Here is a 20264-nt window from a genome sequence, read left to right as displayed (position 1 = left end):
GTAGATTAGTGGGGTTCCGTGTGGTAGAGGGGATTAATCCAAATCACACAACAACAACAAAAATAAGAACAATAGATATAGTTATAGAGGCCCGAGAAGTAAACATAGTAATAATAAAAAAAAAAAATTGTCCGATTGTCTATTCAGATAGCAGCCGGTAAGACAGCTAACGGTTAGCGGGCCGCAGATGGGCGTTCAGGTAACGTCGCGACAGAGGAGCCAGCCGGATCTCATTCAGGTAGATAACGTCGGCAGTCCAGTTGTGAAGGCCCGGTGGGGCTCCGCGTAGGCAGTGAAACGAGTCCGGATAGGTGACTGCAGCCCAGGAGTGAATGATGGAACTCAGGAGTGATTGGCGGAGCTGGCTAGCACCGGAACAATCAATGTTTGCTCCGGAATCGACGAAAGCCGACTGTCACACGGATAGCAGCTAGCTAGCAGCTAGCTACTCCCTGTCTTTGATAATGCCTTTACAATGCAGACGTTGAAGATTGAAGGATGGATCTACTTGAAGCCAGTCAATGAGTTTCACCTTATTTGTAACTATAAATTCCATTACGGAGAACTAAAAAAAACGTGTTTTGGTTTTGTGTACTGAGCCATAGTCTCTTTTTAGCATGTGTCCCAAAAACAATGCAAGTCAATATCCCCAATATTGCAATATTTCTGCGTTTTGTGTCCAAATCATCAGCAAGTGTCTAAAATTGTTTGGTTACTGTCGCTCAAGCAATGTTACTAGGCTACCTGTCGGTTACTAGTCTACCTGCTGGGGCGGCAGGTAGCCTAGGTGTTAGAGGGTTGGGCCAGTAACCGAAAGGTTGCTACATCAAATCCCTGAGCTGACAAGGTAAAGATCTGTCGTTCTGCCCCTGAAAAAAGTAGTTAACCCACTGTTCCTAGGCCATCAATGTAAATAAGAATATGTTCTTATCTGACTTGTCTAGTTAAATAAAGGTTCAATAAACAAAATGACTTGGACATGAAGCGTGTAAAATGCTCATATTGAGGATGTTGATTTGCATTAGTTTTGACACACAACTGATAAAAAGAGAATTTGGCCAGGCACACAAAACCAAAGCATGGATTACTGTCTTTAAACTGCTTACAGAGTAAGGAAACCAAGGTGTAATTTTGTGATTTGGGTGAATTCTCTCTTTGACTTTCTCTTAGTTACAGTTGCACAAGAGGAAACTAACTTACTACTAGCACACAGAGGAGGAAAATAGCTTACTACACGAATAGCCATGTCTCAGTACAGGATGTGGAATAAACTTCAAACTTTGAGTGTGTCGATTCTAACAGTCAACTTGTAAAATGTTAAATGTGGCAGGCACAAAATGGCAGAGGCTGACTAGTAATTAACTTTCACTTTGACTTTAGTAATAGATGTTCTTCCTGGTTCAGGAAGGACTTATAGCCAATAGCAGAGAAGAACTGTCAACTTTAGCCATACAAAAGTAAACGATTGCAAATAAGTTCACCTTTTGAAGTATAATGGCAACAGATTGGTTTACGGGTAAGACTAAGCTGTTTGTCAGTGCAATATCGAGACACATTCATGACTTCATTTGATCCAGTTTCATTAGGATTATTCTTTCTTTATTGACTTAATAATGTGTTCACAGGTTGTTTTGTGTGAGGGATGGACCTTTTTCAGGCAAAGTTATAATGCTTGTTCCCGCACACAGTCCCGCACACAGTACGACAGCTGTGATTGATAACAAGAAATATGTGTATGTATGACATGCGCCCAGTTTATACATCTCAATATTTGTTTTCTTTTCAGAAATGGTGCATGCAGATATTTAGTGTAAAATGTACACAACAGTTATGAGGCCCCTGCTCTCTAACACAGCTACAGCTCAGGTTGAGATCTGTGAAGACAAAACTTGCCTAAATAGTTTACCTGGACACTGTGAGGCTTGATGGACTGGGGCTGGAGGTGGGGCCTGTGTCCAAGACAAATTGAGGTTGCCATCGATGTCACAGTCCGTTATCATGTCAGCAGAGATATGACTGTTGTTGATTGCAACCACATTTGCATTTGGGGGTGGTTGGCTGAGGTTCACTCCTGAAAGATACATTTTGTGTCCAAGTAACTATACAATTGTCTCAGGCTCTTCTTATGGGGCTGTCTGTTAGTAAGCAACACAACTTCATTAGAATGACCATGTAAGCTTATTCATAGTAGCACTCACCAGATGGATTCACCCCTCCTGCTTGGATGGTTTTATGTATGATCAAGTCCTTTTTAATTCGGTTCCTGGTAACTATTCGGGAATCAACAGTGCTGTTGCAATCCGCGTAAACCGTTGTGCTGAATGACACTTCTAAACAAATGGGTTATTGCCTTGTTAGATGATGACCTTTTGTATGCCATGACACTGGCCTGACAAACCTGACCATTGCATTTTATATTCTGTATAGTAAAACACATACACTGAGCCTACTAGGTGAAAAATGTGCCGATGTGCCCTTGAGCGATTCACTGAACACTAATTGCTCCCATAAGTCACTCTGGATAAGTGTCTGCTACATGACAAACATTTTAAATATATGTTTTCTAATAACCGCTGTGAAGTGCTTAAATGTCTTTAATCACTACAAATGTTAATGTAATACTGCTACTTCACCTTGTGTGTTCTTGCTGAAATGCTGTTGAAGGCCTGGATAATGTGCCTTCTCTTTCTGCAGAATCTCATTGAACTCCTCACATGCACCCTCCCCGTTTTTCATGATTTCATTCAAAAGAAGGCAAATCTTCTCCGCAGCAGTGGCTTGGCTGGAAACAGCTTTTCCTTGTTTAACTGATAAAATATCCTCACACTTTTCAATGATATACTCAGGGTCTGTTGATAACCACTGGACCAGTTCCGTCTGCTTTGACTTCAGAAATTCCATTGTCTAAATGTCTACAAGAGATGCATACAGTAAGGAATGGAACAAAATGTATGATATATACTGTAAACTACTCAACTAACTATATAAACATATCATTATCTTGTCTGAAAAAGCTATCAAAGATGAGTGACAATAAAACAACAGTCAACAGTTCGATAGAAGCGATCCTAATACTGTACAGAATATATTACCTGAGTGCACTATGAAAGGGTTGTCCGATGTAATCATTGGGCTCATTGTAATGTAGTCTGCTCTAATGTAGTTTTTACTTTCCCTATTCAAGACATACAGTATATTTGATGTATATTTGATATCATTACTGTTTTAATACACTTAAAGGAAATAATCACCCATGTTGAATGTTATATCATTTTTGTACATCTCTGAGCGATGTCCCAGGATGATTTAATGTTTTCATGTGTATCTGAGTTCAAACAGGCAGACATACAGCCGGTATGACGAGTTGCATCATATGATTCAAAATGGGTGAATATTTTCTTTAAGGAACATTTCATGCCATTACAAACTGTACAACATCTACGAAAGACAAAAGGAATAGACTTTTGTTGATAAGCTGTATCTGTGGAAGAATGAGAAAGTACAAGCACTTCCGTTTTGGTGAGAGAGGTGGAATGAGAGAAGTATAGAGTCCCGTAAACTAGACGAACACCAGCTGGTGTTCAAAAGAGCGGGAGCAGCCATATCTCACACAACTCAGTTTCTAGACTGCAGAACAGGAAGGTAAACTTACCAACAAGATGTTTAACAGAGCAGGATCTGGTAGTTAACGAAAATGTGGATACGTTTCAACTTTCCGTACTGACAAACTATGTGGCTGATGCAAACGAGCGCTTACTGACAGAAATGCGAGAAACGTACTTCCTTTATGTCAGTATAGCCAATTACACGTGCGGGCCTGTAAGGGTGCAGCCTATCGAAATGCACGTTTTGTTATGTGTGAAGTGAAACTAAGATTCATTATTACGTTTCACCATGTTTGTGTTCAACAGATGAATACAGTAGGATGTTCAAAACTACCTGTAGGCATTGTAATAACATGAATTGACACAGAAAGGGCAATTTTGTGTCCATGTTGACAGGCTCCTGTACTCATGGTGTGGTGGACCCCCCCCCCATTCCTGTGAATTTACATGCAATCTCAATCACATTTCTGGATTTGACTCCTTCTTTCCTTCCCAGTCAGGAATGAGAAAATAGCAAAAGACCATCTAGCAGAGTAAACTCTGGCAAATCAATTTACCTGTCAAATCATTGTTAAATTCCTTAGTGATCCAATCTACAGAATTACACTGCAGCCTCTTGACATTCAATACTGACACATAGGAACTGAATTCAGAGGAACACGCAGGGGCAGATTGAAGCTGATAGACGAGACAGAGTTTGGTCATAAGAGCTGACTCTTGTTATATCAGTGGAGGTGATGTTTAATAGAGGATGAGTCACACTGTCACGCCCTGACCCTAGAGAGCATTTTTATCTCTATTTGGTTAGGTCAGGGTGTGATTTGGGTGGGCATTCTATATTCTATATTTCTATGTTTTGGCCGGGTATGGTTCTCAATCAGGGACAGCTGTCTATCGTTGTCTCTGATTGGGAATCATACTTAGGCAGTCTTTTTCCCTTTGTTAGTTGTGGGAAGTTGTCTTTTGTTAGGGGCACTATAGCCCTTGTAAGCTTCACGGTTGTTTTTGTTGGCGACAACATTTTGAATAAAAGGACAATGTACGCTCACCGCGCTGTGCTTTGGTCCACCTCTTCCCATGTCGGCCGTGACAGAACTTCCCACCACCAAAGGACCAAGCAGCGTGATAAGGAGGAGCAGCGTCTTCAGGATGACTGGACATGGGAGGACATCCTGGACGGAAAAGGATCCTGGACATGGGAGGAGATCCTGGCCGGAAGGGATCGCCTTCCATGGGAACAGGTGGAGGCAGCTAGGAAGGCGGAGGCAGCTGGTAAAGGGGCCCATCGTTACGAGGGAACACAGCTAGCAAGGATTCCTTGAGAGGCAGCCCCCCAAAACAATTTTGGGGGGGCACACGGGGATATTGGCGGAGTCGGGTTATAGACCTGAGCCAACTACCCGTGCTTACCGTGGGGAGAAGCGTGGTACTGGTCAGGCACCGTGTTATGCGGTGGAGCGCACGGTGTCTCCAGTGTGCGTTCACAGCCCGGTGCGCTACATCCCAGCTACCCGCATCTTCCGCGCTAGGGTCGTGTCCCTTGTATATATTTATCATCCCTTACATATATAACATATATAGGCTTTAAACTAGAGATGTACAATAATGACTATGTGCAGTGTTGACAATGGATATCATGTTTTAGAGACACTGAGCTTCAGGACAGTAATTTCACACAGTATTCAAGGGGTCATCATGGTCATTGAAAAGATGTGTCCACACTATAAATGTTTTTTTCGGTCACAATTAAAAAACGCTTTTAACAACAAGATCTTACGGAATTTCTAACCTTTTTGTTTTGTTTATGAAATACAAAGCAGACCTTTGACTCTATGGACCTCTGGTGGTTTAAAAACATACACTCCACAACAACACCTCTAGTGGTTTAAAACCTTACACACCACAACACTTCTCATGGTTTAAAACCACAAAAGTTGTATTTCAACGGACTAATATCATTGTTGTGTCTATTTAAGTCACCTTAATACAGCTAAATCAACTGTTTAAAAAATGTAGGATTTACCAGTACAGATAAAACAACTCATGGTCAGGATCTATAGCAGCTGCCTAGCTGTGACATATTTGGCTTTGTAAAAGGATGAGCTGTTGATGTGTGAGCCATCGTGGTTTTGTAGTCGTTCAACACAGCTATTAAACATCTATTCAGTAATTATTTTTCTTCTGTTTTCATAAATAATGTGCAGTAGACATACAGTAGGTCTGCTACAGTGAGACTAGATTAGGCTACATACAGCATGTACGTACGTCCCTGAGGGAATGAATGTTTTGGTGGTCTAACAGGTTTAATTCAAATGATGGCTTCATCTTCCTGAAATTGTATCTCTTGCAGGGTGAGACGTGTTTATGATATGAAACACAGATACAGTAACAATGCAATTATCACAATGGAAATGTGTTTGGGTTACATGTACGTATTCTACACAATCACACAAAACACGACTTAATTACACATCTTTTATATTTAATGGAAATATGAGTCATATAAAATTATGGTTTTACAAAAATGTCCTCTACAAATCTAGGATATTTAATGGAATGACTAATATGTGTCATAAAAGAAACACTGGCAAACAAAGATATGTTAGTTGAGCTTTATTAAAAGCTACCATGTTAGAACCATTGTATATAAATAAAATCCCAACAGCCCACCCTAATATGTGCACTGCTAAAAATGGTCCCTGTGAAGATATTTGAATAAGATTGCTGTTTAAAAGGTGCAATCTGTTAGATTATAGGACATACAGTAAATCAATAATTATATTATGACAATGGAAATAACAGATTTAAATCTAGAAAATCAAGGCGTTGATGCAGTACTTTCAACATACTAACTGTCACTTCTTTTGGCTATTTTTGCTGTTCTCAAAATTAGATTTTAACCATGAATTTCCAAGAGTGGTTTTGAGTTATAACAGTTGCTCTAGCCCCTTAAGAAAGTGATCAGGTACTCTGGATATGCCTGACAGTCGTGGAAGACTACGAACTCTGTTGGATCAGTTTGCTCGTTTGTCGTACTATCGTAGCGCCGAATATCTGATCCTTCTTTAAATGGAGGTTCTATCATCCCTCGTTCTCCCTTTATGAAGTGTCCAGTCAGAACACGACACAAGTACATCAACTTCCTCCCTTCGCCATCTGGCTTGGAGAATTCATCCTTAGCAGAGTAGCTGGCATTGACTGCAAAGTAGGTGCCATTTCCATACAGTGCATCTGCAGAAAGATTATGACACAGTTATGACACTATTAACATAGAAGAGAGAAACCAGTTCAATATAAGGATTCTTGAGATGTTATATACAGTTCAACTTGAGGCAAGACTTTTCTGGTTTGGAGTTTATCCACTGGCATATCTTACCATTTTTTCCAGCGTAGCTCCGATTGAACCCGTGGTCGTTGATGTGAGCTACGTTTGTGTGACTGGTTCCGTGGAAAAGACGTCTCTCATTCAGAAAGCGATCATTCCTGTCACTGATGTCTTTTTTCTTGATCTCGAAGCTTTTCCACAAGTTTGGGTTCTGGACCCTTTCAATCTAAGGGAAGGAGACAAAACTAATATTACATAAATTGGCAAGAAATTCAATAACTTCCAATACCTTGATTTACATACAGCTGCACAGTTACAGTTATAAGGACATAGGAAGTCACTTTTGGAAAATAGCTACTTTTTTAATTTCATTGTCTGGACAAGTATTCCGGAACAGGCTCAGGACTTCATCATACTCTGGGCTTCCTGGATGGATGGGGTAGAGCTGGACAGGGGAGGTGGCTGGCTTGGTATCCCAATGCTGAGGGAGGTTATCCTGTTGAGCTGAACAACAATAGAAGATCAGTCATAGGGCCAATAAAGACTTCATTACAGGAGGCTTTTTAAAAATATTTCTTTACATCACACCTGTCTCCACTTTCCATATAAAGCTCTGAGTACAGAGTCAAGTAATATGTAAGATCATAGTACCTGGTAAGTCTAAGGTGGTTATCCACTGCTGAAGTAGCGGATACATTTCAATCACATCACGTTCTTTGAGAGTATCAAGGAACTGGCGACATGTAATTTCCTTTTTGCCAATGATCTTATCGAGCAGTTTGATGACTTTATTCTCCGGCTCTGGGACACTCATAAGGCTTTGATACTCCCTGTCTTTGATAATGCCTTTACAATGCAGATGTTGAAGAATGTACATTGGATCCACTCGAAGCCAGTCAATGAGTTTCATCTTATTTGTTATAATATTCTCCATTCCAGAAACCTAAAAAAACGATAAAAAAGGATATGTTTCAGCTGTGAAATAATATTTATAGTCTGATAGTAATTGAACTTCTGTTACTTTGAGCACCTGTCCCGCCAAAGCTCTGGCATGGCCGTGTACAACACACAGGTTTAAGTCCAAATTACAAGGTTGTAAGCAGTTTACGGAGAATGTAAGAAAGCAATCCCTGCTTTGGTTTTGTGTACCTAGCCATAGTCTCTTTTTAGCATTTCTGTACCAAAAACAAAGCAAGTCAATATCTCCAATATAAATAATGTTTTGCGTTTCGTATCAAAATTATCATCAAGTGTCTAAAAATGTTTGTCTACTGTTGCTCAAGCAATGGTACTTAAAAATGATTTGGACATGAAGAGCATAAACTGCTCCTATTGAGGATATTGACTTTCAATAGTTTTGGCTCACAAATGATACAAAGAGACTGTGACCATGTACACAAAACCAAAGCATGGATTTCAGTCTCTAAACTACTTACAGAGTAATGAAAACCAAGTTGTAATATAGTGATTTGGGTGTTCTAGCCCTTTGAATTCCTTTTAGTTACAGACGCAGAAGAGGGAAAATAACTTACAACGAGGACGCAGAAGAAGGAAAATAACTTACAACTAGGAGCCAGAAGAAGGAAAATAACTTACAACTAGGACCCAGAAGAAGGAAAATAACTTACAACGAGGACGCAGAAGAAGGAAAATAACTTACAACTAGGACGCAGAAGAAGGAAAATAACTTACAACTAGGACGCAGAAGAAGGAAAATAACTTACAACTAGGACGCAGAAGAAGGAAAATAACTTACAACTAGGACCCAGAAGAAGGAAAATAACTTACAACTAGGACCCAGAAGAAGGAAAATAACTTACAACGAGGACGCAGAAGAAGGAAAATAACTTACAACTAGGACCCAGAAGAAGGAAAATAACTTACAACGAGGACGCAGAAGAAGGAAAATAACTTACAACTAGGACGCAGAAGAAGGAAAATAACTTACAACGAGGACGCAGAAGAAGGAAAATAACTTACAACTAGGACGCAGAAGAAGGAAAATAACTTACTTCACGATTAGCCATGTCTCAGAACAGGATGTGGAATAAACTGCAAACTTTGAGGGTGTTGATTCTAACAGTCAACACAGCTTTCAAACGTGGCAGGCAGGAAATTGCAGAGGCGGACAAGTGATTAACTTTCACTTTTACTTAAGTAATAGATGTTCTTCCTGGTTCAGGAAGGACTTATAGCCAACAGCAGAGAAGCACCGTCAAGACTTTAGCCATAGAGTGTTGTCTCATGTTTTGTGTTCACAGGTTAGGAGGGTCATAGAGGTGATGCCTGACGGACACACAATAGGTGTTGCAATACAGTGTTCCAGAGCCATCTATTTAAGGCGCATTCACACTGCACCTTAGCCTGGGGCTAAGTGAATGTTCACGCACATTGTAAAGTGGGCTAGCACCAGCCTTAGCCCAGGGCTAGCTGGCTCTGCACTTGAGCATGCTTAGCACCAACGTTTTGGGGCTCGGTCATTTGTACAACAAAAGCTGCCTTTTGGACCTCATAACATTTGGGGGGGAAAAGTATACACTTTGAATTTTGTAGTATTCTATCAGCAAATTGACATGTTTAAGTTTCAGAAAAACATATTGGTCTAGTTCAGGCACTTTCTTTTTTGGGGGTGCATTTTCCAACCTATTAGGTGCACAAAGGTTAAATGAAAAAAAAGAATACTCACAGCACACTGCTAAAATGGCCACCTTGAGAAAACTGTAATACCTTGAATATGTTTGTGGAGTATGCTAGATTTGCACATACTAGTAGAACTCAACATGTTCATTGCAGAAGTTGAGGTAATTACTGTAGTAACTATGTATTATTACTTTAATGTGTGTAAAAGTCCAACTCTTTAAGTGTATACATCTATGGATATTAATGAAATGTATTTTACCTCTTCTTCTTGGAAGTTAGAATTGTCAACCGGGTTAAGCAACAACCTTTCATACAAATGCAGAGCAGCGTCATGTCTTCAGATTTCATTTGACTTTTTATTTTTGGATTGTCCAGAAACATGATCAAAATATTCAAAACAGCTTGCTTGATTGTTTTTATAATTTCTTACAAACAGAATGAATTGTATCCCAAAAATGAATTGTCCTGAATTGTCTCAATTAAAAAGATCAAATGGAATGTCACATAAAAGCATAAAGACAGAAACCATAAGAAATAACAATTGACCTCTTCAAGTTTTTTTAGCAAACAGGTCAGGTTTCTCATGATTTAAAAGGGTCTTGAACCAGGTTCTCAGCAGCCCCGGTGCTGCTCGTTGCACTTTCCATGAGCTTCCTCGTCTTGTCTTGGTCAGTCAACTGGGCGTGCACGGTGGCAACCATTTCATCATGAGATCATTGACTATGGCCTTCATCTGAGTGAGAAACTCTTTGTCTGATGTTATTTTGAAAGCCAAGAGGAAGAATAAAAAATATATATATAAAAAAGAAAGTATATTACAATGACATATTTTATTTTATGGGAACTAAATGCTTAATAATGCAAGTTTGCTCGGACAGACCAGATCCAACTTCAATTAGCACTGAGGTGTGAAGTGAGAGGTGTCGAAGCCTTTGAGCCCAATAAATGGCAGGTGTCTCTTACAGCCTACCCTACCCAAATCCAGAGGCCTTTGAAGCCCCCCGTTGTTCTATATTTTTTTTATCTTGTGCATTTTGCTATTTTGCTATTTGCTTCATGACTCCTGCATGCTTTGTTGACCATGAACTTTCTTGTTTACCCATCCGTGGGACAGACTATGTCTGTTCCCACACTCAGGACTCTGACTCTCTATTGGTTACATATAGTTTTTGTAACGTGTGCGCTGGGAGTCGGGAAGCAAGTTCAGAGAGTGAATAATTGAATAAATAAACTAAACATAATACAAAAACAAGAAAAAACGAACAAAGCACAGACATGAAACTGAAATAGAAACAATATAGCCCGGGAAAGAAACCAAAGGGAGTGACATATATAGGGAAGGTATTAAGGCAGGTGATGGAGTCCAGGTGAGACTGATGAAGCGCTGGTGCGTGTAACGATGGTGACAAGTGTGCGTAATGAGCAGCCTGGTGACTTAGAGCGGAGGAGAGGGATTACACGTGACACTTTTTGCCTCCCATCCTATTCTAACCACCTCTCGCCGGTTTGTATTCATGTTACCTTATGACATTGCTGTACAATGCACATTCAAATGTTATAAATCAACACTGCAGAGCTCTCCCTGTTCTCTGCTGTGCCTTGATTTTAATACTGCTGTTGATATCAGGAAATGCGCATGAACACCCTGGCCTATCTGCTGTTGCTAGCCCCAATTCTGACTTGTGCTCTGATATCTGCTTCACTGATTTCTGCTCTTGTAAAAGGCTGGGTTTCCTGTACTTTAACACTAGAAGCTTATTACCTAAAATGGATCAATTGATTATGTGGGTTCACAGCTCCAATCCAGATGTGTTGGTCATTACTGAGACGTGTTTAAGGAAGAGTGTATGAATACTGATGTAAACCTTTCTGGTTATAACCTTTTTCGACAAGACAGATCTTCCAAAGGTGGGGGGGTGGCAGTCTTTACCAAAGATCACCTTTAGTGCTCGTTTGTCTCCCCAAGTCTGTCCCCAAACAATTTGATTGGCTGGTTTTAAGCATTAAACTTTCAAATAGCTCTTTGTTGACTGTTGCTGGGTGCTGTTGTTCTCCATCAGCACCGGCCTGTACCCTACCTGCCCTAAACTCTCTCCTAGCCCATTACACTAAACTGGGAAATGCTTAGACCACCTGACCAAGTCCTAAAGCAATGGGACTCCCTAAATCGTTCTCTGATAATTACCAATCCCACAAGGTATGACTCCAAACATCCAGAAAAGGCTACTCTTCTGTCGTAACTGAATCAGAATTAGTTAGGTAACATAGATAAATTAGATGTTTTATTTCATTTTATACTTGTCATTAGAATGTCTTCTTTTGGACTATACTAGTGGCAGTTGCATTTTCCTCTCTTCTCTAGGGAAAAGTCACTTGTGGCCCAGAGAGGGGAGAGGTCTTGTCTTTTACATGTCTGAATATCAGAAAGGAAGAAGTCAAGTTTAAACATTGTCTTCATAATGAATATATCCGTGAAACCATGTGAAGGGCTCATTTAATTAATCGTTTACCTTTGACGATCTTCAGATGTTTTCACTCACGAGACTCCCAGTTACACAACAAATGTTCCTTTTGTTCCACACAGATTATTTTTATATCCAAAATACCTCAGTTTGTTTGGCGCGTTATGTTCAGAAATCCAGAGGAAAGAGCGGTCAAGACAACATAGACAAATTCCAAATAGTTTCTGTAATGTCCACGGAAACATGTCAAACGTTTTTTATAATCAATCCTCAGGTTGTTTTTAAAATATATAATCGATAATATATCAACCGCAACTGTCTTTTTCAGTAGGAGAGGGAAAGGCAATGGCTGCCCAAACTCTGTTGCGGCAAGCAAAACGCTGCTGGAACCCGGCCATACAATGAGGCGATGCTATCGTTCTCGCTAATTTTTCAAAATAAAAGCCTGAAACTATGTCTAACAACTTTTGAGGAAGCGATAGGAAAAGGAATCTGGTTGATATCCCTTTAAATGGAGCAAAGTCAGGCTATGGAACATGGAGTTTTCAAAATAGAAATCACTTCCTGGTTTAATTTTCCTCAGGGTTTTGCCTGCAATATCAGTTCTGTTATACTCACAGACAATATTGTGACAGTTTTGGAAACTTTAGAGTGTTTTCTATCCTAATCTGTCAATTATATGCATATTCTAGCATCTGGTCCTGAGAAATAGGCCGTTTACTTTGGGAACGTTATTTTTTTGCAAGTCGGTTAGGACATCTACTTTGTGCATGACACAAGTCATTTATTCCAACAATTGTTTACAGACAGATTATTTCACTGTATCGCAATTCCAGTGGGTCAGAAGTTTACATACACAAAGTAGACTGTGCCTTTAAACAGCTTGGAAAATTCCAGAAAATGATGTCATGGCTTTAGAAGATTCTGATAGGCTAATTGACATCATTTGAGTCAATTTGAGGTGTACCTGTGGATGTATTTCAAGGCCTACCTTCAAACCTAGTGCCTCTTTGCTTGACATCATTGGAAAATCAAAAGAAATCAGCCAAGACCTAAAAAAGAAATTGTAGACTGCCACAAGTCTGGTTCATCCTTGGGAGCTATTTCCAAACGCCTGAAGGTACCATGTTCATCTGTACAAACAATAGTACGCAAGTATAAACACCATGGGACCACGCAGCCGTCATACCACTTAGGAAAGAGACGCATTCCTACTCCTAGAGATGAACATACTTTGGTGTGAAAAGTGCAAATCAATCCCAGAACAACAGCAAAGGACCTTGTGAAGATACTGGAGAAAACAGGTACAAAAGTATCTAAATCTACAGTAAAACGAGTCCTATATCGACATAACCTGTAAGGCCGCTCAGCAAGGAAGAAGCCACTGCTCAATAACCGCCATAAAAAAGCCAGACTGCGGTTTGCAACTGCAAATGGGGGCAAAGATCGTACTTTTTGAAGAAATGTCCTCTGGTCTGATGAAACAAAAATAGAACTCTTTGGCCATAATGATCATCGTTATGTTTGGAGGAAAAAGGGGGAGTCTTACAAGTTGAAGAACACCATCCCAACCGTGAAGCACGAGGGTGGCAGCATCATGTTGTTGGGGTGCTTTGCTGCAGGAGGGTTTGGTGCACTTCACAAAATAGATGGCATTATGAGGATGGAAAATTATCTGGATATACTGAAGCAGCATCTCAAGACATCAGTCAGGAAGTTAAAGCTTGGTCGCAAATGGGTCTTCCAAATGGACAATGACTCCAAGCATACTTCCAAAGTATTGGAGTGGCCATCACAAACCCTGACCTCAATCCTATAGAACATTTGTGGGCAGAACTCAAGAAATAAAAGCTGAAATAAATCATTCTCTCTACTATTATTCTGACCTTTCACATTCTTAAAATAAAGTGGTGATCCTAACTGACCTTAAACAGGGATTTTTTTACTAGGATTAAATGTCAGGAATTGTGAAAAACTGAGTTTAAACATATTTTGCGAAGGTGTATGTAAACCTCCGACTTCAACTGTATCATACTGCTCCTACCACGTGGTTGAAGGCAACGGCTATTCAATAGCCTCGGTGAGGGGCCATGAAGGTCCATAACATCTTCCCCTCCTCTACCTTCACCATTCCCAGTCGTCTGTTCATCCAGGCACCTAAATTATATTGTGTTCTAGACATTGCTGATCTAGGGGGGCACAAAATTCTAACCTTTAGAGGGGAAATGTACAACTGATCTTCCATCAGTATCTAAGGGCAACCTCATCTAACAACGTATACCAGAGGAGGCTGGTGGGAGAAACTATAGGAAGTCAAGCTCATTTAAATGGCCGGAATGGAATCAATGGAACATTGTTCCCATGTGTTTGATGTGTTGGGTACCATTACATTGACTAAATTCCAGCGATTACAATGAGGCAGTCCTCCTATAGCTTCTTCCACCAACCTTCTCTGATGTATACGCCACACCAACCAGTAGTCTGGTCAAAGGACCAGGCTGGCACTGCATGGGAGGCCTGCAGATCAGAGTTCTGCCCCAGGGGTAGAGTGAACTGTACTTCCCCTGTCACATTGATCTCTCTCCTATTGGACAAGAGCTGAGAATTGACAGCTCTTACGGTACTCAGCTCAATGCTGCTGTATCCTGAAACACAAAACACTTAGTTTCAAACACAAAAAATCTATGCAAAAGGCCTTATCATTCTAGTGTTGCTAACTTGTAGTTTGATCTCTCTTGCTCTGTACCTCACTCCAACTGTGGTTAGAAAAGCTGCACAAGGACGTGGCACACACACACTCACACACGCACAGACACACATACACACACACACACAAACACACACACACACACACACACACACACACACACACACACACACACCTGAATGGTTGATGAGAAGGACAGTCGTGTAGGAATAGCAGTCTTTCCATGTGGAAGGCTGAGTTGTTGTAAGGTAAGAGAGAAGAGAGGTTGCTGTCTGTCAGGTTCAGGAAAATGGAATGGAATTGAAATCATGGGCTGACTCAGGGCATCTACAAATACAAAAACACAGTTATAAGAAGATAAATACCAAAAACAAGGCATTGTTCAGCTTATGTTCAAGAACTAGAATCTATGAATAACACTAGCTACCAGTGTATATATATATATATATATATATATATATATATATATATATATATATATATATATATATATATATATATTTTTTTTATTTTTTTATTTTTTTAAACGTATTTTATTTAACCTTTATTTAACTAGGCAAGTCAGTTAATAACAAATTCTTATTTACAATGAGGGCCTACCCCGGCCAAACCCTAACCCGGACAACACTGTGCAAATTGTGTGCCGCCCTATGGGACTCCCAATCGTTTGTGATACAGCCTGGAATAGAACCCGGGGTCTGTAGTGACGCCTCTAGCACTGAGATGCAGTGCCTTAGACAGATGCGCCAATCGAGAGCATAATATAATGAATAATAATGAATAATATTGGTTAATAGTGGGTAATAATGGATAAAAAGGAATGATAATGGATAATAATGAATAATAAACAATAATTCTAATAATGGATAACAAGGTGATAATTAATAATAATGGATAATAATGAATGATAATGGATAGCAATGGGTTATAGTGGAATATAATGGATTATAATGAATAATTTGTTTTATTTACGTAGAACAATTTCTTATTTACAATGACGGCCTACTAAAGGGCAAAAAAGGCCTCCTGTGGGGATGGGGGCTGGGATTAAAAATTAAATAAAAATATAGGACAAAACACACATCACGACAAGAGAAGCTTTGATATGTGCTGAGAGAAGGACAGTGTACCGTCTAGCCATACTCCCAAGTACTTGTATGAGGTGACTACCTCAAGCTCTAAACCCATAACGGTTGTAATCACACCTCTGGGGAGAGAGGCATTCTTCTTACCAAACCAGATTACCTTTGTTTTGGAGGTGTTCAGAACAAGGTTAAGGACAGAGAAAGCATGTTGGACACAAAGAAAACTTTTTTGTAGTGTTTAATACAAAATCTGGGGAGGGGCCAGCTGAGTATAAGACTGAATCATCTGCATATACATGGATGAGAGAGCTTCTTACTGACTGGACTATGTTGTTGAATAATGGGTAATAATGGGGAATAATGGATAATCATGGATAATAATGGATAATCATGCATAATCATGGGTAATAATGGATAATAATGATTAATAATGGGAAATAATTTATAATAACGGGCAATAATGAATAATAATGGGTAATAATTGGTAATAATGGATAATCATGGGTAATAATGATTAATAGTGGGTAATAATTTATAATATTGGGTAATAATGAATAATAATGGGTAATAATGGGTAATAATGGATAATCATGGGTAATCGTGGATAATAATGATTAATAATGGGTAACAGTTATAATAATGATTAATAATGGGTAACAGTTATAATAATGGGTAATAATGGATAATAATCGTAATCATGGCTAAAAATGGGTAATTATGGATAACAATGGACAATAATGGATAATCATGGGCAACAATGGATAATAATGTGTAATAATGGTTAAAAATGTATAATAATGGGAGAGTAAAGCAGATGATAAAGACTCAACATACATACCAGATGTTTTGGCAGTTATCGCCAGATGTTGCCTTGGTTTATGGACAAAGGCAACATGATCACAGCTGAGAATAATGCAAGAAAGCTGAAGAGAAAAGGCAGGATGAAACTTTCCATATGCTTTTGCTTGACTTGGTCCCCACAAATAATGTATATAAACCCTGGATTGCTGATGCCAAGTATTGGCCATTGAGAGGCTTTGAATCCACCGGTCGGCCATATTGGCACTCCCCTGAAGGAGTACCCATAGGAATGAATGGAATTCTACAGTATTTCAATTACATGTCGAAGGAAAACAATTTGTGTATTTAGGCATTTTTGTTGTAGTTGTGGGCACAGTGACATTAGCACTTTGTAAAAAAAATAATACTTTAATAAGGAAAATATGTTAATTTATACACTACCATTCAAAAGTTTGGGGTCACACAGACACCTCACAAGGCCTCAACTGGCAGCTTCATTAAATAGTACCCGTGAAACAACAGTCTCAACGTCAACAGTGAAGAGGCGACTCCGGGATGCTGGCCTTCTAGGCAGAGTTGCAAAGGAAAAGCCATATCTCAGACTGGCCAATGAAAATGAAAGACTAAAATGGGCAAAGAACACCAACACTGGACAGAGGAAATCTGCCTAGATGGCCAGCATCCCGGAGTCGCCTCTTCACTGTTGATGTTGAGACTGGTGTTTTGCGGGTACTATTTAATGAAGCTGCCAGTTGAGGACTTGTGAGGCGTCTGTTTCTCAAGCTAGACTCTCTTAAGAGGACAACTCTAATGTACTTGTCCTCTTGCTCAGTTGTGCACCTGGGCCTCTCACTCCACTTTGTATTCTGTTTAGAGCCAGTTTGCTCTGTCTGTGAAGGGAGTAGTACACAGCGTTGAACGGGATCTTCAGTTTCTTGGCAGTTTCTCGCATGGAATATCCTTAATTTCTCAGAACAAGAATAGACTGGCGAATTTCAGAAGAAAATACTTTGTTTCTGGCCATTTTGAGCCTGTAATCGAACCCACAAATGCTGATGCTCCAGATACTCAACTATTCTAAAGAAGGCCAGTTTAATTACTTCTTTAATCACCTCAACAGTTTTCAATTGTGCAAAAGGGTTTTCATAAGTGCAAAAGGGTTTTCTAATGATCAATTAGCCTTTTAAAATGACAAACTTGGATTAGCTAACACAACGTGGAATTGGAACACAGGAGTGATATTTTCTGATAATGGGCCTCTGTAAGCCTATGTAGATATTCCATAAAAAATCTGCCGTTTCCAGCTACAGTAGTCATTTACAACATTAACCATGTCTACACTGTATTTCTGATCAATGTGATGTTTTTTAATGGACAAAAATGTGCTTTTCTTTCAAAAACAGGGACATTTCTAAGTGACCTCAAACTTTTGAACCGTTTAAATATTTTTTGAATGTTTTGTTCACATAATACAATATAAAGCTGCAGCATCGAGAGCATCCTGCTGACTGGTTGCATCACTGCCTGCTATGGCAATTGCTCGGCCTTTGACCGCAAGGCACTACAGAGGGTAGTGCGTACGGCCCAGTACATCACCGGGGCTAAGCTGCCTGCCATCCAGGATCTCTACACCAGGCGGTGTCAGAGGAAGGCCCTAAAAATTGTCAAAGACCCCAGCCACCCCAGTCATAGACTGTTCTCTCTACTACCGCGTGGCAAGCGGTACCGGAGTGCCAAGTCTAGGACAAAAAGGCTTCTCAACAGTTTTTACCCCCAAGCCATAAGACTCCTGAACAGGTAATCAAATGGCTACCCGGACTCTTTGCATTGTGTGCCCCCCCAGCCCCTCTCTTTACGCTGCTGCTACTCTCTGTTTATCATATATGCATAGTCACTTTAACTATACATTCATGTACATACTACCTCAATTGGGCCAACCAATCAGTGCTCCAGCACATTGGCTAACCGGGCTATCTGCATTGTGTTTCGCCACCACCTCTTTTATGCTACAGCTACTCTCTGTTCATCATATATGCATAGTCACTTTAACCATATCTACATATACATACTAGCTCAATCAGCCTGACTAACCGGTGTCTGTATGTAGCCTCGCTACTTTTATAGCCTCGCTACTGTTTATAGCCTGTCTTTTTACTGTTGTTTTATTTCTTTACTTACCTATTGTTCACCTAATACCTTTTTTTGCACTATTGGTTAGAGCCTGTAAGTAAGCATTTCATTGTAAGGTCTGTTGTACTCAGCGCACGTGACAAATAAACTTTGATTAGATTTGAAAGTCTGCGTTAAAGTTTCTGTAAGATAATAAAAAAAGGAATGTAGACATTCATAAGTGCATTTCCATAGCTTCCAAAATATTTCTTACAATGGAGGAGTGTCAAGATGGCTGTAAGGTGGCTTCCATACAGCACTCCCCTGTCAGTCGTCCAAGGTTTATACACATCAACGGTCTCCACACTGTCACTGTGTGTAGTTGTTAAAATGAGGCACTAGATGGCGACCTCATATTACACACACATTTACTTGGCATCCTGGTGGTTTTCCAGAGCAGCGAGGTGAGAAGGTAGCCATCCCTGCTAGCCACTATGGTCAGAAGGTAGCCATCCTTGCTAGCCACTATGGTGAGAAGGTAGCCATCCCTGCTAGCCACTATGGTCAGAAGGTAGCCAACCCTGCTAGCCACTATGGTCAGAAGGTAGCCATCCCTGCTAGCCACTATGGTGAGGGGTAGCCCCCGTTGGTTGGGAACACTATGCATCACTACACCGTCCTCAGTGGTGAGAACAGAGTTGGTCCTGGTGAAGCTCACATACAGCTTTGCTGCAGCTAGGCTCAGGACGTGGGGCCCATCGCTGAGAGATTTAGGAGCTTGGACAGAATGGGGGTTTCCGCCCCATGAGGTCTTCATTCCAATAGACATGACAGATATGGTTAGATAGGTGAGATCCCATTTTATAAGCACAAAGGATAAGGAGATTGAGGAGCCAGCTACAGTTGGTAAGGTGTGACATGGTATGTAGAAAATATTTTAAGACTTGAAAGCAGAAAATTAAATAGTTTCTGTGGGAATTAGCCTACATTTGCAAGAATGTGTGTGTGTGTATATGTGCTTGCTTGCGCGTGTGCGTGTGTGTGTGTGTGTGTTTGTGATCTGTGTGTGTTGTCTTGCCAACTACTATGGTCATTGTCATGGCAAACATGGCAATGGCAAACAGACCTGGGACCAGGCTAGCTTACAGTGAGACCTTGCAGTGATCCAAAAACATGATCACATGGGATCTTATCATGTCAAAATGTGTAGATTAGCAGGATATTAGCTCTAAAACAGCAACATTTTAGCCCCATGCGAACCAAAAAAAAAACATGTTTCCTACTGAACACACCCTGATTTTGTTTTTAACATACGGGCCTACTGTAAATCTGTGTATAGGTCTGACTACACGGTATTGTATGCAGGACTACAATACAGGAACAGATAGTAATTCATTAGTAAAAACAAGAACATGTTTCCACAGAACATGTACTGCCTATGGGTTGTCCTCTCTACATTGCTTTTGTACATTACAAAAAGTACAAACAATATCACCAACAAACAATATCATCCAAGAGGAAGTAATATTA

At 40.1% G+C, this 20264-nt stretch overlaps 1 protein-coding gene and 1 long non-coding RNA gene across 5 annotated transcripts; both read right to left on the bottom strand.

Moving 5' to 3' along the window:
• Positions 1 to 1906: 1906 nt before the first annotated feature.
• Positions 1907 to 3746, bottom strand: LOC139406172 (uncharacterized). The gene is made up of 4 exons (XR_011633939.1): positions 3653 to 3746; positions 2634 to 2912; positions 2199 to 2330; positions 1907 to 2071 (listed from the first exon to the last, which is right to left on the bottom strand). It is a non-coding gene; the product is annotated as an uncharacterized lncRNA (long non-coding RNA).
• Positions 3747 to 6066: 2320 nt separating this feature from the next.
• Positions 6067 to 12402, bottom strand: LOC139406171 (protein mono-ADP-ribosyltransferase PARP15-like). Of its 4 annotated transcripts, XM_071148662.1 has the most exons (7): positions 12081 to 12376; positions 11869 to 11983; positions 10117 to 10323; positions 7582 to 7873; positions 7289 to 7434; positions 6982 to 7156; positions 6067 to 6836 (listed from the first exon to the last, which is right to left on the bottom strand). In XM_071148662.1, the coding sequence occupies exons 3-7, from the start codon at positions 10153 to 10155 to the stop codon at positions 6547 to 6549; spliced, it is 942 nt and encodes a 313-aa protein (XP_071004763.1). In that variant the 5' UTR covers positions 10156 to 10323; positions 11869 to 11983; positions 12081 to 12376; the 3' UTR covers positions 6067 to 6546. The 4 variants fall into 4 exon arrangements, with proteins under 4 accessions (XP_071004763.1, XP_071004764.1, XP_071004762.1 ...); XM_071148663.1 differs by lacking the exon at positions 11869 to 11983 and having other exon boundaries at positions 12081 to 12402; XM_071148661.1 differs by lacking the exons at positions 10117 to 10323; positions 11869 to 11983 and having other exon boundaries at positions 12081 to 12394.
• Between the last annotated feature and the right edge of the window lie 7862 nt (positions 12403 to 20264).

This window comes from Oncorhynchus clarkii, chromosome 3, assembly GCF_045791955.1.
Source record: "Oncorhynchus clarkii lewisi isolate Uvic-CL-2024 chromosome 3, UVic_Ocla_1.0, whole genome shotgun sequence".
NCBI lineage: Eukaryota > Metazoa > Chordata > Actinopteri > Salmoniformes > Salmonidae > Oncorhynchus > Oncorhynchus clarkii.
The sequence above is the reverse complement of the archived record's forward strand: the minus strand, read 5'-3'. Positions and strand labels throughout refer to the sequence as shown.

Bases quoted from the DNA above. Each gene is read 5' to 3' on its own strand.
- LOC139406171 (XM_071148663.1), bottom strand. From the start codon at position 10,155: ATGAGAAACCTGACCTGTTTGCTAAAAAAACTTGAAGAG. The intron at 7,435-7,581 runs GTACTATGATCT...ATTGTTGTTCAG, and splicing joins AACCACCTTAGACTTACCAG to CTCAACAGGATAACCTCCCT. The intron at 7,157-7,288 runs GTAGCTATTTTC...TCCTTCCCTTAG, and splicing joins CAGACAATGAAATTAAAAAA to ATTGAAAGGGTCCAGAACCC.